We start from the raw sequence: 21,406 nt of genomic DNA on the forward strand, positions 1-21,406 counted from the left end.
AAAATGAAAGAGGATGCATTGACTGCTAAGTTAGTAACAGCAAAGAACAAACAACCTTAAAAAGACAAATAACTAAAGCAAAACAATACTTTGATATCGCTTCAATGTTTTTGCTCTCAGATTCTCAGGCAGCCTGCTGCAGCAGCTTGCACCTGAAAAAAAGGTCTCAGTGGTGAGGAGCTGCATCCCACTCATTGTTTCTGTGTTTGTCATCAAACGTGTCTGTGAACTGAGCAAATATCTCACAATTAGTACTTCAATTATTGAACTTTCCCCGGGAGAGATGTCCATTTCTATGTCACTTGTCTCTTGAACATCTTCATCTTGGATTAACCAGTGAACCCTGAGCAAAAAGGAATAGAATAGAATAGAATAGAATAGAATAGAATAGAATAGAATAGAATAGAATAGAATAGAACAGAACAGAATAGAATAGAATAGAATAGAATAGAATAGAACAGAGCAGAATAGAATAGAATAGAATAGAATAGAATAGAATAGAATAGAATAGAATAGAATAGAATAGAATAGAATAGATAGAAATACTTTTTTGATCCCAGAGCAAAATTCTTGATGGTGTTTCTCGGCACATAGAGTAGTAATTTACTATATATATAGAATCAAGTCAGCCGGTTCTAATAGAAATGTACAGCTGGTTGATTCGACCTGGTGGTGCAGTGCTGAGTCGCCTTTCCTCAAAGTGAGAATACTCCTTTTCCATTATGGGCCAGGGACTTTCTGTGTGGATTTCTTTGTGGATCCTTTGGCTCCTCCCCATTTAAAAGACAAGCAAATTAAGCTGATCAGTGATTTTAAAACACCTGTGTGTGTGTGTGTGTGTGTGTGTGTGTGTGTGTGTGTGTGTGTGTGTGTGTGTGTGTGTGTGTGTGTGTGTGTGTGTGTGTGTGTGTGTGTGTGTGTGTGTGTGTGTGTGTGTGTGTGTGCCTCGTGTCTCTTTGTGTTAGCTATGTGATGGACTTGCGACTTGATGGCCGGGGAGATGGATGGATGATAGCAACATTTTCCATTCACACTTTCTCTATAACAGCTGTACTAATTTAGGGTCACGGGGGCTCAAGCTGATTGCAGCTGACACCGAGTGAAAGATGGGCAGGTCGTCAGTCCATCACTTGGCAAGCACAGAGAGACAATCACAAATTCAAACCTACAGGCAATTTAAAGTCACTAATTAACCCAGCAAGCTTGACTTTGGACTCCATGTTCACACGTGAGCATCCAAACGACACACATGCAGCTCCTAGACCAAGAGCTGAACCAATCTCCCGCTGATTAATTCCCAATGTAAGTCATTGTAAGCATTTTAATGGCAGCCTGCCAAAGTGTGTTTACCCAGTGATAGGCTATCAAGGAACAAATGTATTTGAAAAAAATTTAAAAAAATCTTCTGACTGTAAATAAAGCAATTCAAATAGCCATACTGTTTGTAATTGACACAGATTTTGATGGTGGTCGAGATTTGGAGCGATTGGTAAATGAGTCATTGTTTGCACTGGATACGCTATAAAAACCAGTGCAACTCACACGTAATCGAAGAGGCAGGCTTCTTGTCACTGTTGCTTAGCAACCACTGGAGCTACGGAGCCAAATCCCTGTGGTGGCGAGCTGATGTTGAATTCGGAGGAGTGTGGGGGGGGGGGGGGGGGGGGGGGGGGGAGAAAGGAAATCTTTGGGAGAGATGAGACTCCATAGTGGGTGCAAGAGGAGACAAACCTGTTCAGGTGTTCAGTCTCTTATTTTTGGATGCAATGGATCTTGACCTCCTGTGTCTTTCTTGTTCTTGTCGTGTTTTTGTTTTTTTTATCCCCTGCCTTTTTGGGCGCCGAGAATAGGACTGAAAGATGTAAAGAAACAGGAAAACAACACCTTCTGCAGCACCGCTCCCTCACAAAGCCTACTGACTGTTTCCAGGAGCAGAAGCATAATCTCATTTTCCTCTAATCCCATCTGCAGTGAAAACATTTCAATTTTAAAGGGGACTGTGGGTAGAAATAGCAGGAGAGTCTGCTAAACCATCTCAGCCAAAGAGTGTCGGCTCACGTGAGATATGCAAGAGGTCTCTCAGCAGTAAATACACAATCTGTCAGTGGATACAAGCATGCAGGAGGTGAAAACACGCTGGAGAAACGTTCACATCAGACAGCTGTAGCGTGTCTGCAGTTCTCTCAAGCAACTGCAGTGGTGCTGCTGCTGTACAAATGCCGTCTCCAGCGTGATTTGCATTTCAACTGCAGTGGGAATGAGAACACACTTTGATTTACTGTGTGTACGGCAGACAGGCAGCAGCACAGATCACGTTGACGCTGGTTCTTTCTTCTGCGTGCGCGCGCGCGCGCACACACACACACACACACACACACACACACACACACACACACACACACACACACACACACACACACGCACACACACACGCACACACACACGCGCACGCACACGCGTCACAGTTTTTTTTTCATTTATTTATGTGTCCTACATTAGATTACCCTGTGAGAGCAGATTCATGACACACTGACGAGGGATATAAAGGAAACTGTGAGCTTGAGTCACCCCGGATTAGGTCTTCTGCTGAGCTGGTCTCGAGACAATAATCACATAATTGGACAGTGAGTGATAGTTGTGTCTGTTTACACCTGCTCCTGTTGTTGTTGTTGTTGTCATCATTGTGTGGGGGGCTATTGCTGCAAAACCTTTTGACACTTGTAGGTTTCTGCTGGATAGGCTGACCATATTGCAATAGTTTTCAACATAAACACGGTGTCCATTTGATCTATCAATGCATTGGTATTGATTTCCTTCATTTGTTGTTTTGCTTTGGGCAGAAAATCATGGTACAATGACTTAAAAGCCCACGACTCATCACAGGAGGTCATATTTGTGACGCTCAAGAGTCAAGATGCAAGGAAGAGTCTTCTGAAGCCATTGGCAGTTATTACCTGTGGATTTCTCTCTCTCTCAATGAAATTTGTATTATCGCTTCTCAGAAGTTGCTGTTCCTGGTTTGCAAAATGTTTAAATGAGATTTAAAAAAAAACCCACACACACAAGGATCCCACAAAATGAATGTAATATCCATTAATCTTCTTTATCAGTCTATCAAGTTAGGGTTGCAGCTAACATTGGACACAGGATTAACAAAGAGACAGTTAACTATGAAAACATCTACACCTACAGCCAGTTCGGTGTCACAGAAACAAATGAAACGTTCAAATATAATAAATTTAGGCTACAGTCGAGGTTTAATCCCCTTCAGCTGAGTCTCTAGAGTAAATAAAGGAAGATAAAGAAAGGCCACTCAACAAAGGCACATATATAAGCTGACAATGTTTAATTCATGAAGAGACTTAATTGAGTAACACATCACATTTAAAAAAAAAGACTGACTTTGACAGCTGCTATGCAATTGTTTCATCCCAGCGAAGCATGAAGTGGTATTAATAGATTATATTCCTTAGATTATTTACAACAAAAATAACATCTAATGTGGATTTGACATGTTTTCATTGTGTGAACCACTTACAGATAAACAACAACAAATAATAAACAAACAAACAAACAAATAAATAAATAGATATTTTTATTTCTGTCTGATTTTTAAATGACATTTTGGCAATGTAGTCTAAATAATGTATGTATTTATACTTTTATTGTTCCTGTTTTTTTAGACACTTTATAAGCCTAGTTTTTTTTAGCCTTGCGCGAAAAATGTGTACGCAACTATGGGTGTATGTATTAGATGACAATAAAGCATTATCTATCTATCTATCTATCTATCTATCTATCTATCTATCTATCTATCTATCTATCTATCTATCTATCTATCTATCTATCTATCTATCTATCTGTGCATCGATGCAATACAGTCCTAAATAATGCAATATTGCTTGTTCCTGCACTCTTATGATTTACATTAATAGGTAAAAATCGATGGTTATTCCTCCTGCTGTTTATATATGAACGAAACTAAATAAAGACTTGAAAAAAAAGCATAAACTGACGGTTATGAATCTTATCTATAGAGAAATAAATGTGCGTGTTTTGAAAAAACACATTTTTGGACATATTGCTTTCATAAAGAAACTGCGGTTGTATCGCAGTCATTTTAGGATACGGTTTTAGCTAGTTTAGGGATTGAGATCACAATAATAGTTTACAAATATATATTTTTTTACAGTTTATGCAAAAACACGATTAAATTGTAATAGGCCAACTCCCAACCTGTAAACAGCAGCAACCGCAGAGGGGGGAGGCGGGCACAGTCAACAACAATTTACTGGGAGTTTTGTCCGAAAATCAAAATTTTTAAAACGATATACAAAATGATAACAAAATACAACACTTTTCTATTTACACTGCGAATGAACAATATCATAACTGCGGCATCTTTCAGTAAAAAAATCGTGTTAAACATTAATCTATTTTGCTGCGCGGACCCACCCGCTGCGGCTGCAGGTGGTACGGTCCATAATGTGTAGCGGCATTGCCCCCCCCCCACTCTCTTCAGTTTATGGTAAGTCCGTATCAGCTCCTCCCGCCTCGCCGCGCGCGACTGTCGGCTCCGATCCGCCGCGTACCGGGGATGCTGGGGGGTTCCGCGAGGCGCCGGTGCTCATGAGCATGGTCCAGTCACCACCGGGACATGAAAGTTGGTCGCCCCTCGTCCTTGCCTGTCATTCGTAGCGAACGGGCGGCGGTACGGTCTGCGCGAGAGACGCTCCTCCGCTGAATTTCAGCCGTTTCGTGTGAATCGTGTGACGGCGGAGGAGAAGCGGCGGAAGCAGCGGCCACAGGGAGCACAGCCAACCAGCAGCGGCCGCTTGACAGGTGCCGTTGCCCGGCTCTGCAGTGGAGGGATGCCGCCCGTCCAGAGAACCATGTCAGACCTTCGTACCCGGTCGGAGGGTATGTACAATGATTGTTATCCCGTCTTAATGGTTTTTTTTGCAAAACCACACACGCACACACGTTTGTTCGTTAATGCAGGAAGGCCGACCGGCGGCTCTGGAAGTTGCTAGCTAAAGCCGTGTTGTCCGTCGCCCGGTCCGGCGGGACGTGACGGAGCCCCGGCGGCCTGCAAAGTTTTCTCAAGGAGTCTCCATTAAGATTTCCTTGTTTTGCAGTGGGAGTGAGCTTAAAAAACAAACAAAAAAAAAAAGCACGGGATCCGTCTGCTGTCATCTCCACACCTACAGTCAAACAAAAAAAAAAAAAAAAAAAAAAAGGGCTGTCAGTTTACAGAGGAACCCGACACGGGGTGCACCTCACCCGGCTACCCCTGCACCCATCACACCCCCCCCCCCCCCCCTCCTCCTTTTAAACATGCCATCATATCAGGGAGCAAGGCAAGTTCCAGCTTAGTGGCAGAAGCCATGACTGTTCAAGCAATGACGGCCAGTGTCAGGCTCCTGGCATCCATAACAGTGTGGGTCTAATAATACAGCCATTGTAACGTGTCCGGGACCCCCCTACCCCTTCACTGCACCAGTAACTTTCCACTGCCTCCCCGAACCAAGATGCAGACACGAATGCTTTGCATGATGTGAATGCTCATAAGGGAGTCTGTTTGCTTTCAGATTGAACTGTAGCTTTAATAAATGTCGTTTTTTTAAGGCGTGTTTGTTTGTCTGTGAGATTGTCTGCCACTTATTACATACAGATGAATATAGCAATGGCTGCATGTGCACACAGTCCTGCAGCGTGTCTTTGTGAAACACTCACTGCTTTGCCGCTATCACCCTGACCTCCGACCTCTTAGGCCCCCTGAGCAGATTTCATCTGCAGGGACCAATAAGACATCCCAATTATGTTTGGCATCTGCAGCGGTTCCTACCTTTTTGTCACAGTGAATGTAACAGTGCTGTTGTGGTATAATTTCAATGATGTCTAAGCTAATGTCCCCGTTGAGGTGTTGCGTTGAAGTACATAGTTTCCTGTTAAACTGAGGAGCCTGGTCTCTTAAATTTAACGAAATAAAACTTTGCATCATTGGTTCACACATCAGATTCAAGCTCATGCAAACCACAACCAAAAGTAATGCCTTCAGTTTGAACTATAACTGCTTTATAATTCCTGATCCATACAGGCCTTAATTACACAAATGTCCTTGACATACCACAGTATTCATTTGTTTTTGTTTTTTTTTAATTACAATGCAGCATATCTTTTATGTTTTCAATTGTGAATATATTTTCATTACTGAAATGTCTTTGTTTGTGACGAGTGGAGCAGCTGTCTTCATTTCATAAAAAACTTGAAGATTTACATTATATAGATGTTTCGACTGTGTACATCACATGTACACAGTCGAAAAGTTGTGATGCATGTTTTGGAAGTTATGGCATTTAAGCATCTTGACCATACTCTTACATGAGGCATCTCTGCAGTCCAAATGTTCAAGCTGCCTCAATATTAAAAAAACCCACTGTCCAGCCATTTTAGACCTGGATCTTTTAATATGAATTGTTGTTTGAGCGAACAATGTTTACATTGGAGCACTATAGCAGCTAAAAAAAACTAAACCCAAACATTTTAAATAAAGGCAGTGACCTTTACCTTTTCAAAGATAAGCTAACAATATTGATAATATGGGTGATTACTAGGGGTGGATCCGATCCAGGATGCAAACATAATTAAAGGGTAGGAAATGTCCAATCTAACCTGCAGAGATTTCCGATCTGCGAAGCCTCATCGGTGCTTTCCTGTTGCCGAAATGACGCCATAAGTGTTTCCCTGCCGGCTGCTCTGCTCGCTGGCTGGAAACACCACAAAGCAACACATCACTGTGGATGTTTGCAAAGCCCTCGTACAGCGAGGCGGACGCTCTGCAGCCAGATGTCCCCGTTTTGAAAACCCCAGCTCGCCGAGGAGAACAGCGCTGACCACAGCATCAAAACGATGAAAAGCAGCTCCTCTACGCTGTCGCATGCGATTCACACCTCCGTGAAGCTGCGTCCTACTCCACGCTAAACATTGCCGCTTGTACTGTGTACTGCTTCCTTTTCTGTCCTGATACTAACTGTCAGGATACTAACTGTCAGGATACTAACTGTCCTGATATTAACTGTCCTGATACTAACAGTCAGGATACTAACTGTCCTGATACTAACTTTTCTGTCCTGATACTAACCTCAAGTAGTCCTTTGAGAGAACACATGTACATTTGCACATTTCATACTGGCCTGTAGAGAGCAGTTTATTACAGTCTCATATAAAACCAACAATAATGATCATATTAAAGCAAACAGAACTTGCGTATTGGAATGGTATTGGCAGGTATCCACATTCAGGTATCGGGATCAGATCGGAAGTAAAAAACAAAAACATGGATCGCTCCATCCCTAGTGATTATTAAAGATTTTCCATAATTATGGAAGTGACATTCATACTGATTAACCCCCCCCTATTTTTCTTCTTTTTGCTGAGCAAGGTTTCTGTGAAGGTTCTGTCCCACCCAGATGTCTCTTTTGGTAATTGCTTGTTTGAAGGAATGATTGTGGTCCGCTGCAGATGTCGATGCTCTGGTTGAAAGGTGATCCGCATGTTGTAAATGCAAAGCTTTTTTTTGTCGCCCGGCACTCTGCAACAGATACTGCGCTGTTTTGTGCTTCATACTGGCGCATCCCTTAATAATTTAATACTAATATAGGTTCTTCATACAGTTGTTGATCAATGCGGCTGCTGCAGTCACAAGATTGAACGTATGAATTATGCAGTAGCTCCTGCTGTCACCCTCACACAACCTTTTTCAGCGACAGAGGGCAAACAGTTTAGGTTTTCACTTCTCTCAGCGCTGATACTGTAAGTGTGCACTTTTATCCCCGTGATTCGTGGAAAATGACAGTTCCATGCTTGCTTCTCGTACATCTTTGTTAAAGGTGGATTCACCTCCTGGGCTCCCACACCGTTGATGACCTATACTACTGTTCTGCTCCAGCCTCAACTACTTTCCTTTCTCCATGTCTTTAGTATTTTTTCCTCAATCATGCATCTGTTCTGCATGTTTCCTTTTGGCTGTTTACATGGGAGATTAAGCCCCCACCCTTCAGTTTTATATTTTAATCACCACAGTACATCAGGCAGGCTTCCATCTAGAAAGGGCAACCCTCTGCCAGGCTTACCACCTAATCCATCAGCGGCCTGTCCATCAGCTCTCCACGCTGCACACTCCCCAGACTTGGCCACCACGTGCCGCCCCACTCCTTGTCACACTCCTCCACCGTGCTGCGGAAACATCCCATCATCACTGGCAGGCCGGCGCTAAACGTGCTGCCAAAATCATCTTATCTGGGACACTTGGGACTCAGGTGACATCAGCGGCTATCGGCGCCGTGAATGTGCAATTCTGCGGTTGACAGGCATGCGCCTTTTTGACGTGAACTCTTCAGATTCTCACGATGCCGAGGTGACGTCAAATACATTCCAGACCGTCTCGATGGGAGCGTGATTGACCAGATGATCACACGCATTAAGGCCAGACTGATGGCTATAAGCATCCTGTTTGGCATTTTAGCTTGTTTGCTTATCTGCTGATAAGCTCAATCTCCCCTCACAATTGACTTTGAAAAAAGAGATGGGCAGGCAATTCTGTTCTGAAGAGACAAATCAAACTAAAGTCTTGCCTTTTCAGTCGTCTCATTCTCATGTTTTAAGCCCTGATTGTCTGTAAGCTAGTTTAAAGAGTCACAGAGTAGACTTTTAATATTGCTACCTTTCTGTTATTCTCAAGGTTTTTTTCCCTTCCCAGCCATAAGTGAGGAAGGCCGTTTCCCCTGTAGCATTTCAATAACACCAGCTAAACCAGCCTGAATAGCGGGATCAGCACAGACGGGGAGACTGGAGGGAGATAGACTGCTCCCTTCTGAAGAGATCGAGAGCTGCCCATGTGCCTGGCGGATCACTGCCTGATAATAATGTGGCACAAAAGCCCAACACATCACTAAATCCCCTGTCTAGGCCCGCTGGTGTGTCATATCAAGTCCCCTCGGGCCTCTATACTCTGTGCGCCGGCGTGGGACATCTCCACTCCACTATTTTCCACTTCATGTTCTCCCTTCATCACTAACCGGCAGCCAGTCTAATATGTGCTTCTTCAGATATTCAATTTGCCTCACCTCAACGATTCCCCCCCCCCCCCTGTCTGCAAGGCAAATTGGATGTGGCAGGTCAGTATGATGAGGGGAAATGTGAAAACGCTCGTGTGCACGTGTCCTCCGTAGAGACAGATGCGAAGGCGAAGCGGCTTCAGTTCAACGGCTGGAGATGCGCGTGCACGCACACACACAACACACACAACACACACACACACACGTTTATCTTGCATTATTTGTTAAACTGACCTCAGTATGTAGGTCCTAGGGCAGGGGTTGGCAATCTTCAACACTCAAAGAGCCATTTGGACCCGTTTCCCACTGAACAGAACACATTGGAGCTGCACCAACCCGCCCCTCCCCCCTCGCTGGTGAACAGACAGCTTGTCCAGGGGATTTCCGACAACTCGTCCACAACTATTTGTTTTTTTGTTGTTTTTTTTTTTTTTTTGCATTATTGATTTGAAGAATTGGATTTCAAAGTATATTTGACACATTTGGAAGGATTATTAATTGTATTTGACACAAAAAATATAAGATATGAAGTATTTTTTGGCAGCTGCCCAGAGCACAAACTCAGCAGGGGTGCACCGTACACCGGCTCAGATGCAATCTTCACAAATACAGTTTTCAGCTGCGAGGCTCATGCAGTAGCAACGTTGCATGATAAACCTGATTAAGATATGACTGATACAGTCATTAGCGAGCTGGAACATGCATGCGCAACACATGGCAGTGCCGAAGTTTTGGGTGGGCGGAGGGGGGGGTGCGCAAAGAAGACCCTTCATTGCGAGAAACAAAGCTATAGGATGCTATACTAAATATATATGGACATATACTCGGTCTATGAAACGTATATAAAATATCTATTGTACAGGATTTATCTTCTCCCAACAATTCTAAAATCTCATCCATGGACGAGTTGTCCTCTGAGGGTGCTGTCCATGGACGAGTTGTCCTCTGAGGGTGCTGTCCATGGACGAGTTGTCCTACAAATTCTGTCGCTATAAATCGGAGATCAGGGTTTTTAGAAACAGTGTGAGTGGTGCAGCTTTCAATGTCAATCAAGATTATTCATTGTTAAGTGAATAATTGCCGCTCTCTGTGGCAGTGAGCATGAATTGTCGTTCGTCCACTCGTCGCTCTCAATAAGTCCGCAATATTAAAATATCTCATCTGCAATAAGCACTCCCCTTATTGTTCACGTACGACGCTTTGCACACACTGGTTGTTTTGTTGACTGGTTTTATTGGAACACCGGCGCTCCACAGCACCACGGTCTTCTGACGAGGTTCAGACGCTCCTCTCAGTAACAGGAGAGGAGGAGGAGGAGGAGAGGAGGAGCAGATCCAGCGGGAGATGGATGCTGCAGTTCGGATTGAGAACGTTTTCCGCTATCAGAGATAAAGGAAGCTCACAGCTGCCGTGAGCTGTGGCTGCAACTTCCACGTTCACGTCGTTCACAACCCTGCCTGAATTTGACCGTGTTCTCCGTAGTTGGATCGCGCAACATAGTTGGTCTGGGTGCGCTTTGCCCTACTGTATCGCCGTGCTCAGGGATGTGCTGCAGTGGGAGCAAGGCACAAGGAGCCACTGCAGAGGGAGGAAAGAGCGGTGGGTTGTAGACCCCTGTTCTAGGGGGATAAAAAAAAGATATTTGTGGTAGGGGGCAGCTGTGGCTCAGGTGGTAGAGCTGGTCAACAAAGTTAAAGGTTTGGTCATTGACGTCGTTAGGCAAGACACTGACCTCAAATGGAGGGCGAGCGCATTGTTCTGGCATCTGTTTCCATTAATGTATGAAAACATACAAATGTGAGCGATCAAGTAAACAGAATTTGATCTAATGCTAAACTACTTGTACAGTAGTTTATCCAACTGCAAGATTACTCTTGTAGATGAAGAAGCTGACACATGTGGCTTATTGTGAGTGGTTGACCGAGCCCCTGAACTGTCCGTTGGAATTGATTAGATCCTCTGATCTTCAGGTTAGATAATGATCCTCAGCAGTGCTGAACTGACTGGATCTTATTTATGAATCTCTGATAGGCAGCACTACAAATTGGTCTTTGTAGGGAGATAAACCCTTCATACGCTTTAATTTAGAAATCAGATGGACACCAAGTCACTTCTTGCTTCCTCTGATTTATGTAACAAATATATATTAGGATGCTTCATAAGAAGTTGTGGCAGACGTGCCTGCCACCCGCTGGTTCACACACAGCTGCATGGAGTCTGATCGCCAGTTCACCATTCTTTTATTCTTGAATCACCCAAATCACCAAACACACAGTGCACGGCTGCACTGTCCTCTGCCTGTCAACCCTCGTGTCCGGACGGCTCCTCCTTTACAGCCAGAGAGGTAATTGGTACCTGCCTCACCTCTCTGCCACAGAAGTCTTCAACTTTTCATATTTCTTGATGATCAGTAATTTCATGCCGTGTTGTCTTTGTGTGCTGTGACGCACAACAATCTGGAAGAGCAGGAAAACGCATGTGACGGTGTCACAGCGGGGTGATGAGGTCAGACGGAGAGGTGTCGGCAGGCACGCCACAGGAATGATCACACCATCAATGATTGAGAAGAAGAAACTGCTGCTGTCCTTGACCCCCCCCCCCCCCCCCCAAGTGCTGGAGCATTTTATGACACAGATCCTGTCTCGGGAAAGTTTTTGTTCTACGAGGCCACGGTGCCACATCTACAGATCGTTGACCAGTTCTTCAAAGACGCATAATTTTATAAAATACACCAGATGCGTCCAAGTCAATGAAGTTGCAGTACATATTTTAGTTTAGTCGACATAGTAGTTGTGATCCTATAATGCTTGACGTATATTGGTCATTATCTGGTGATGGATGTGTTGACAAGACATGAAGTCCTCATTTTCAGGCCCTTGCAATAAAAGCAGTATGATAGCTGACATAAATAGATGGTCCAATTTGAAGACCGGGGCTGGAATCAATAACAGACGAGAATAGCTTCCACATTGTTGGTTCCTCTCCCAGGCTCGGGGGCATGCGTGTGTTTTTCACATGTGCCACTTACGATGTTTCCATGTATGACGCAGGTGGTGGTTTTTGACTGCTTTTACCGTTGCATCAAGTCTGATAACATCACTTAAACGCTGGCATGGATTAATTGTCATTGCGCAGTCATTTGGACACTGCAGCTATTTTTAGAGAACGTGGCAGAAATTGCTGACCCCCAGTGTTTTGCCCTCATTTTAAATCTCAGTCTTGAGCTTTATTATGGATTACTTGCTGTTTTAGTATGCGCAACAAAATCTCTTGAGCTCATGTGGTAAGACTGAATTATTTATTTATTTATTTATTTAGACCAAACAGAACATCTTCCAAATAAAAAAAACACTATTGCCACTAGTAGATTTTTAACATTTAATTTATTGTAAAGTGTTTGTTTAATTAATTTTACAATAGCATTCATATTTGACCACGCAATAACATGCTTCGTTCCTTTAAAGTTTACACATACTAATGCTGTTGTATTGTTTTGAATAAACATCCCTCAGAAGGAATCTTAGGCCACATCCCCACGAGGCAAAACCATCCGGAGGTTCTCCCAAAAATTTCTGTCCACATCTAAACATGGATCAACACGAGGCTTCAGGGCGTGTAGTACACATGCCAGGCCTTTAGGGGCGCTGGGACTTACCAACCACACCAAAAATGCAGAAGAAGACGGAGCACATAGACATTTAGAAGTAGATTCCTGCTAATAAACTTCTATATAACTCTGAGTTCTATACGTCTGTGGCCCGGCTCCTCCTGCTGCTAGCATCATGTAGCTTCTGCAGCTCCTCCGGAGCTTGTCGTCCCTGATTGTTGTGGTTATTTGGTGACATTGTGGACTGCGGTGGTGGGAGAGGGGGGAGATTTCGTTATCTTTTTTTTAATCACAGATGATCATCTTTGCATTCCAGACCTTGGGGTGTGAACGGCACGAGCCAGGGTTTTATAATTTCCCCATTCTGGGACCCGTATCAAAAAAAAAAAAAAAATGTTTTTGTGCTTCTAAAACACCACCTCGTGTGGATGACAGGCCAAAAACAGCTCGTTTTGGTTAACCGGCACGCTCGTGTGGACGGCCCCTTTCAAAACCTGCCAGACAAGAGACGACGTTGTCATTGTCACACAGCTGAAGTAGTCAACAATTTGCTAGATGCAATTGCATTTGCTTGTTCTTGCAGCTACAAAACTGAATTGACGTGCACCACGAAATGATGCCATTCTTTGAATGCGTTTTCTTGCAAAAAAGACAAATGACGCTTTGTTTTTTTTCATTTAAAAACACTTTTTAATGCAGTTTTCTCTCATTGTCCCACACTCACTGCACTGTAGTCATGGTGTTTTCTGCTGCCCTGTGTATAATGCTGAAACATTATCGTTTTATTGTCCAGAGATTGCAACACAAGTTGCCATATTGAGGAAGAAAGAGGGAAAAACAAACATTGGCATTCTCATGACATTTAGATTCAGGTCACATCTCTTTAAGATACATTTCAATGAAAGCATGTCCATCGCAGCTATATTTGCGGGTGACTGACATTCACAAGGTCTACTTCCTGTTTACAGACGATCGAATTGCACAACATATACCCTTCCTTCTTATCATTCATAAAGTTGCCCACAGTGGGAAGGTCTCTCTCTCCCAGGACGAATGTGGCTGAGCTAAGCTCCGTGATGTCACTGCGAGCCCCAGCTGCTGTGTTGTCCCTGGACTGTCTGTCCCACTGTAGTCCGCCTGAGCCTATGAGGAGCCAGACGGAGCCAAATGGGGTGGGGGGCGGGGGGGGGGATTAAATCTGCAGCTGCCCTGTTGTTGTTGTGAGTGCTGGTTACAGCATTGTGATCTGATAAGCGCCTTATAAATATTGCCGTTGCTTAGGTTGATGAGATATATATTTCCCTCCAGCCCTTCTTCCCATTCACAAATGGTCAGAGATGAGGAGGAGGCTTTCTGCTCTATGATGATGATTCCCATGAATAGTGGCTGCTCTGTCGACTGAAATATTCATCTAAAATATGAAAAAACCCATTTAGCAATCGTTCTTTGGTGGCCAAGAGCAGATAGAAATGTTCACTGGTTTCTGAGACCACAACATCAGGAAGTTAGGAATTGTAACTTCTTGAGGTGGACGGCTTCCTTTTTACTTGTTTACATGATTAGCTTTGCATGCAAACTGCCTCTAGAGCTCTTCTGTATTTTCTGTTCCGTGGAGCAAGTGGCTGCAGTTTTTCTTCACAAAGCTTCTGGACTGTGGTTTGGCAGCAATTCGTTTGCTCGTGTTAGATCAATGTCAGTAGCCCCGAGCTGCCTGCCCCCACCTATCCTGGCATCATTGACTAAATCGTGTGGGAGCAGGGATTTGGCCAGGTCACGTGCTGGCTCATCTACACTTTATTGACCAGCCTACAAGTCTCAGGCTCATTAGTGCCTGTGCTGTACCTCAAGAGTCAGACCGGATGCTGCTTGGACCTATTTCTGAAAGAACAAACGGCTTTTTACCTTTTGATTTACTAGATTTTTATTGGACGCTTGGGAATTGACTGATGGGGCCCTCTGAAGAATTAGTCATGGATCCACTTGAATCCTCTCTGTGCAATCAAAGTCACAGTAGGTGCTGACCAAAAGTAGTTTTAAGATAGAGACAGCATGTGACATGATTTCTTTTATGACTTGTGTTATGAAGCTTTATTTCAGGAAAAGCGTTGATGAGGTAGAATTACTTCTAATATACATTTGGACAATGGTGGTTATTTGTTAGGTTATTGCCAAAATATTCCATTGGGAATTTTTCTGTAACGTACTTCTAAATGCAATAAGCTCTGTATGGCCAGATGTTTTTTTGTGATGTTTAACCCTGTCGCTGAGATGTGGTGCTTGATAATGTGCTTGACTATCGGGTCATTAGCGCTCCTGTCATTGCACCCTAATAGATTAATTTAATTTTGCTGGCAGTGACGGTCATGGCTGCAATCATTTCTCACCCTGACCTGAGTGCCGACATTACCACCCAAGACATGATCAATCTGGGAGAAGTTGCATTCATCTTGAACCTGTTTGTGTACACTAGCATTGTTCCGACATGCAATCGTCCATCTGGAGAAAGGTTTTTATTTTATTTTTTTTGGGAGGGGGGGTCTCTTTGTTTCTCTCTTCCTGGACACAATTCTGAGGCCGACAGGGGAAGACTGGCATGTCTTGGCCATGCTTTTCCAAGGACCACTTTTTTCCCCCCCAGTGGGCACCATGTCTAAAATACATGGCTCCTTCTGGCTATTGTTCCACCCGTCTGTCTGTTGGCTGACACTAGCAATAATCCTGACATCTGGCCTGCTTCCAAACTCATTACGACACTTGGTGGCATTGATCCTTCCTCTTGAGGCTTCCCCTCCAGAGCTCCGTGCCACTGCTCTGCACTCCTACTGAGCTTTATTTGGCTTCTTGTCACTCTTTTTCCTCCTCTATTTCCACACCTCTTTGTATTGTTTTTGTATGGCTGACCTGTGTGGTGGTTCGATTAATAGATGAAAGGTGCTGGTATGAAGTCTAATGCAACGCAGATTAACGATTGCACCCACTGGTTGCAGCCGCCCAGTTTCCCATTCCAGCCATCTTTTATGATGCCAGGGTAGCTGAGCTGTGACATGTCTGTGGTTAATGAAATTAGTGCCGAGGAAATGCACATTGTCCACTTGGGATTATTAAGAGCAGTTCCCACTGAAACATCTGTGGCACAGTACATTATCTAGAGTGGCACAAACTAAGGAAATGAACTGGCTATACTGCGACCAATTGCAGGGCAAGCTGGAGAACAGTTATTTTAAAGATTTTCTCCACCTCTTACACTAAAAGCATTTTGAATTGTGGCATTGACCTGGTGGCCTCTTGGAATACTTACATTTTGCATCCAGTTACAGCAAGGTTGTGCAATGTGCATGAATGTTGAGCACGATTTAGTCGTTTTCTGATCCTAACTCACTGTGATGTTAAATTATGTCCATATGGAATAAAAGAGTTTGGAACAATGTTTCCCTTTCAAGTTCTCAAGCTCTGCTGACTACATTTTAGCTGTCGCACTACTTTGGTCCACAAATCCAATTAAAGTTTTTACATGTAGCCTTTAAGTAGATCAGGTGTGCAAGAATAGTAGCTGTAGGGAAAAAGCTGGCTGGCTTCTGAGGATTTGTGAAAGGCAACTCTTCACTGGCAAAGACTGTGTACTGATTGGTCCCCATCCACATTGGGACCTGCAGTCACAAATTTGGGGTCATGCCTGATCCACTGAAGTCCCGTCCACACGACCCAAAATTATCTTTCTTCTCTTCGGCGTTCTCCAAAAAAGAAATTCTGTCCAAACGTCACTGTGAACACGGCTCAGCACGATGCCTAAGGGCATGTAGTACTTATGCCAGGCCTTTAGGGGCGCTGTGACTCACCAAATACACCAACAATACAGAAAAACTCTAAGGTCTGTGCTTCTGCCCCTCCTGCGAGTATGAGTAGCTTCTGCAGCTCGACCTGGAGCATGTAGTCTACGGTTGTTGTGGTTATTATTGCGTATGGCGGGAGAGGGGGCGATGGCATCATTTTCCACAGTTGTGTGTCATCTTTGCCCACCACACCTCAGAGCAGAGCCGGCGTTTTAAAATGTATCCTCTCTGAAACCCATGTTTAAAAAACAAAAAGTAAACAAAGAAAATACAATGTTTTCGGGCTCCTAAAACGCCATGACATTCTCATCACAGATTCAAACATCACCTTTCAAGATCACTGCAAGACTTTCCATGCTTAAAGAAAACCGTGTGACAGGGCTGGTACTCGCTGACATTGAGTGGAGCTATCTGAATGATGATTAGTATGCCTCTGGGTCGACCCCCCCCCCCCCCCCCCCCCCATCGCAGTCCTAAAGGGTTTTGCCACAGGTGTATAAACAAATGTAGTTATACAATGCACAAGAGATTATAGCTCTTGTTTTAGAAATGGAAAAAAAAAAAAAAAGAATGTTGTGGAAGCTGTGAAAGAGTAAACGGACAGAGTTGTCGAGTCGGTTTTTCTTTATTGTGTCACGCAGCACGACAGTAGACCTGTTGAACATTTCACCCTGTTACATCACCACATATCCTCATTTAACCCCACCTGTCACCGACACACTCACTCCACTCTGAATGAGAGAACCTCCCTCAAGGTGCACCGCCATCTATTCTTTTGAGAGGCAAATGTGAAGACAAACACAAACCACTTTAAAAAAAAAAATATACACTTAACCTAAAATGGTGTATTGTTGAAATGCAGGGGCACTTTGCTGCCGCACACAGAATGGAAGTGGACAGTAGAAGGGTGGTGGTTTATGAGTCACACTGCCATTGGAGCAAACTTGGCCTTCCCACTGTTCGTCCAGCAGTCGGCGCGACACGGAGGTCGTCTGGATGGGAGCCACTGTAATGCAGGGAAGAGAATCTGCGCTTGTGGCTTTCCTGCAGGTCTGGTCATTCAGCAATAACGGGGATCCTGAAGGGCAGCCAAAGATTCTCGAGCAGATGTTACTGATCCTCTTGAACTGCTATTTAGTTTGAAGTGTGAGCGAGTGGCCGTATTTGGATGCCACGGTTCACATGTAAGCAGCCTGGGTTCCCCTGGATGAGCAGGAGGAAGAGCAGGGATGCCCGAGCTTCTTTACTCTCCTTATTGCCACACACCCCAGAGAGGGCGACGAGAGGATTGATGAACTGTGGTTATAAAACTGTGACACTCATTGTGGGGTTGCATTGATTAAATATTTTTAAACCTGCATAGTTATACAATGCACAACGTATCGTTTTCACATTGGTAGTAATACACTGTGCCTTGTTTACTGTATGATCACAGATCAGTCGTGCTATGCTTTATGTGGAGGGCACACTCAAATCCGAGAATGACAGAAGTGCATGCAGTTTGGTGGAAAAAGAAACATTCAAGGTGTCTGTTCTATTCCGGACTGTTTCAGCCCCAGTTTTTCTTTCAATCGACAGGGTGACTTTAGAAAGACATCACTGGATATGGCCATTGTTTGAAACCACAGCCGCATAAGATGCACAGGATGAGACAGATTATTTGTTGTCAGCGTTTATTTGAACTTTGCAAGCAGTCCCCTGTGTCAAAGCTACTAACAGCAGAGAGGAGGTACTGGACCGAGTTAAGCAGAAGCAGCACCAGCTGCAACTGGTGCATTGCAGCACCTGGCCCACCTCAGCGCACTGGCTCCTGCTGCGAAGCCTCATTCAGAGCACAGAGACACAGCATCAATCACAGCAGCTCAAGCCAGCCCTATGGCCTGCTATTTCACACCTTGTGCTGCAGTCCCCTGTTTCAATCTTGTGGTTGCACACATTAATTCCTTGATTGCCCAAGATACTTAAAGATTGAGCTTCTTGACTAACTAAGGATTTCTTCCTTGGTTTTGTCAGAGATCTCTGGCTTCTAAATGATTATCATTGACGTGTCATTATGCAGTCTCTGGGCCTTTGTATTTTGTAGGCTGCCCGCTTCAACCGGTACAACCACAGTCAAACCCTAGTGTGTGATTTCCTGTAATTATTGTTGAGGAAATGTCTTTTTTTTTTCTTTAGGGTGAGAAACTCAGCACTGAAAACATGGGAGTAACGTGCAAGAAGAAGTCAGTTGCCAGTGTGTAGTATTGTGATTCAGTTTATGCTTGTGTCTGACATTGATGCTGGGATTTCTAATATTACAGGTGTTTATAGAAACCCAACGTGCTTTGCTATGTGCAATCAATGTTCTTTCAACTGTAGGTCTTGTTTGTGCCGTTGTCCTGAAATCACCCAGCTAATAATGTGTTGTAGATGCAATATAGCAAAGCTTGCGATGATTTAGCACCGTTGCAGCGAGCGTCCCCATCCTCATCCACTCCGGTCTCAGTGAGGCAGCTTGCCTTGGAGTCAATCTCCTTTCCTTCACCTTTACCCAGTGCTGTTACTCATTGCTTACCACCTGTCGTCCCAGTGTTACCAGGTGAGCTCTTGGCTGCAAATTCACCTTTAATTTAGGATAGAAGAGTCCAAGCCAGGCTACTCTCATTTGCATGTCGGTAATAAAAGTGAACAAGATTGAGCCGCCTTTAATTTGATTTGATATGATGTTTATGTTGATTTGAAAGTGGTGGTGTTAAAAACAAATAGGCGAAAGTGCAATAACCCAGACTCAGCCCTAACTGAGCTTTTTCTAATTGTTTTTTTGTTTTGTTGTTGTTCTAATTTGATGTGCTGGTTAAAGCTGCTGCTTCAACTGCCTGTTAAAACAATTACATTCTCTCAACAAAGAGTCTTATTAAGTACTGTGCAAGAACGTTCATCTAATCACACATTATATAATAATAATAATGCATGGGTTTTATATTGCGATATTTTTCGAGGAGACTCAGAGATGCTTTACTTTGCATTATTCCTTCAATCATCCTGATGGTGGTAAACTACGTATGCTGCCAAACTGCGCCATCGGCCCCTCCGACCACCACCACCCAACTCACTGCCACACTGCATTCACACGGGTAGTTTTGGGTTCAGTGACTTGCCCAAGGACACTTCGGCATGTGGACAGGCAGAGCTGGCAATCGAACCTGCAACCTTCTGGCATATGCAATTCTGGCATGCCTTGTGTCATGAAGAAGGTTGCAGTGGTTGAGAGTACACTTTATTGTGTTTCCTCACCTGGTAGTACCATTCAGTGTGCACAGTGTGGCTACCAACCAGAAAAAGACAATTCTGAAAAACACTTAGAGAGAATTGACAATGGAGACAGAGGTACAACTTTATTAGTGTGAGTAGTCAAGATGTTTTACATTGAAGTGTGGCCGCATGTTGAGGAAAATACTTTCTTTTTTTTTGCTGTACCGACAATGGGATGGACGGCGGAAACCTGACGGTGTGGCATGGACTCTGGTGCAGTGGCTTTCATCCACTCTTGCACTGGACTGCTGTTATCATGTTCACATCCACTGTGCCGCACCCTCCTCAGTCCCAAACTCTACTAGGTCAACATTAAAGCGACATGTGTCTCGTGTACCAATATTCAAGCTTGTGATTCTGTTTTCTAAGTTGACACTTGAGATAATGCCTGTAAGGCTTTTTCATTTAATAGGTTTGTATTTAAGATGAATATTTTTTTGTGATACAAAGTTCTCCTTTACAACCTCCATAGAAAACAAGGACGTCAATTCTTTTCTTTGTATACAGGTATTACTCTTTAATCTCCTCTTATGATGTCTAGCTGCTGTTTTGCCGTCACACTAATCCAATAAGCCACTGATGGTGATCCGACGTCTTGCATAACAGCGTCAAGATAACCAACCCATGTTTCCCCCATTGACCAAAAGCCTAAAGAGGGTGGTTTATTTTTAGCCCGGGAGCACATGCTAAGACGAGAATCTATGAGGAGATGATGTTTGGCAGTCACTCCTCAGTAATTCTCTGCGCAAAGCCAAGTGGATCATTAAAATAACGAGAGCTGTAACTTAAGATTCGGGGTTGCTTTAACTGCAGCGAGAAAGTGCCGGGTGTAAGGTGAGAATAGGAAAGAAAACGAAGAACGGTGAAAGTGTGACTTTGAATACGACGTCAGCCTTGAACTTTGTTTCCTTCTGCCTTCTCGTGACAAGGAAGAAATACCACTGGCACTCGCGGTGTGGGTTGCAACTGGGGCATGTCCCGCAAGGGCTCTGGTGACAGGAGCTCATGACTCTGCGTTTTGTTGTTTTTTGTTGGTGCTACCAGCAGGCAGATCTCCTTCGCTCATGTCACTCTCCGTCTGTGCGTCAGAAAGACACGTCTTTCCATTTTCAAAATCAGCGTCTACTACATGCGTAGTCCTGGAAGCCAGGGCTGCTCGATTATGGAAAGAAATCAGTCACGATTATTTTGGGCAGTATTGAAATCATGATTATTTACACGATTATGTCTTTGAATTTGGAACGGCATTTATTGAACATGTTTAAAAAAAAAAGACTTGTGTTAAATAAATGGAAATATCTTGTAGTGTAGTAGTAAAAAATAAACTTGTACTGCACTCAATCTTCTGAAAACAAGAAATCAATCAAATACAATAAGAGATAGATATACTTCAATAAATAAGCCCAACATAAATACTTTGATAAATTGGTCCAAAATAAAATAAAATGGTGGTGTCGAGCCGATGAACGGGAGTCGGAGGCAAGGAACTCCAAACTTTATTTTCCATTCGAACAGACTTCTCAGAAACGCTTTTCTTTTCTCTCTTTTTTTTCCTCTCA

The 21,406-nt window shown here is 43.8% G+C and overlaps 1 protein-coding gene across 3 annotated transcripts in view; it reads left to right on the forward strand.

The window, feature by feature from the left end:
* The first annotated feature begins 4,598 nt into the window (after positions 1–4,598).
* The window catches only part of atp8a1 (ATPase phospholipid transporting 8A1), a 107,126-nt gene continuing 90,318 nt past the window's right edge, over positions 4,599–21,406 (forward strand). For all 3 annotated transcript variants that reach the window (XM_080502544.1, XM_080502546.1, XM_080502545.1), the window contains exon 1: positions 4,599–4,920. In XM_080502544.1, the coding sequence (XP_080358670.1) occupies positions 4,872–4,920 (49 nt within the window). In that variant the 5' untranslated portion in view covers positions 4,599–4,871. The remainder of the gene's footprint in view (positions 4,921–21,406) is intronic.

Source organism: Blennius ocellaris (assembly GCF_963422515.1).
Source record: "Blennius ocellaris genome assembly, chromosome: 9".
Classification (NCBI taxonomy): domain Eukaryota; kingdom Metazoa; phylum Chordata; class Actinopteri; order Blenniiformes; family Blenniidae; genus Blennius; species Blennius ocellaris.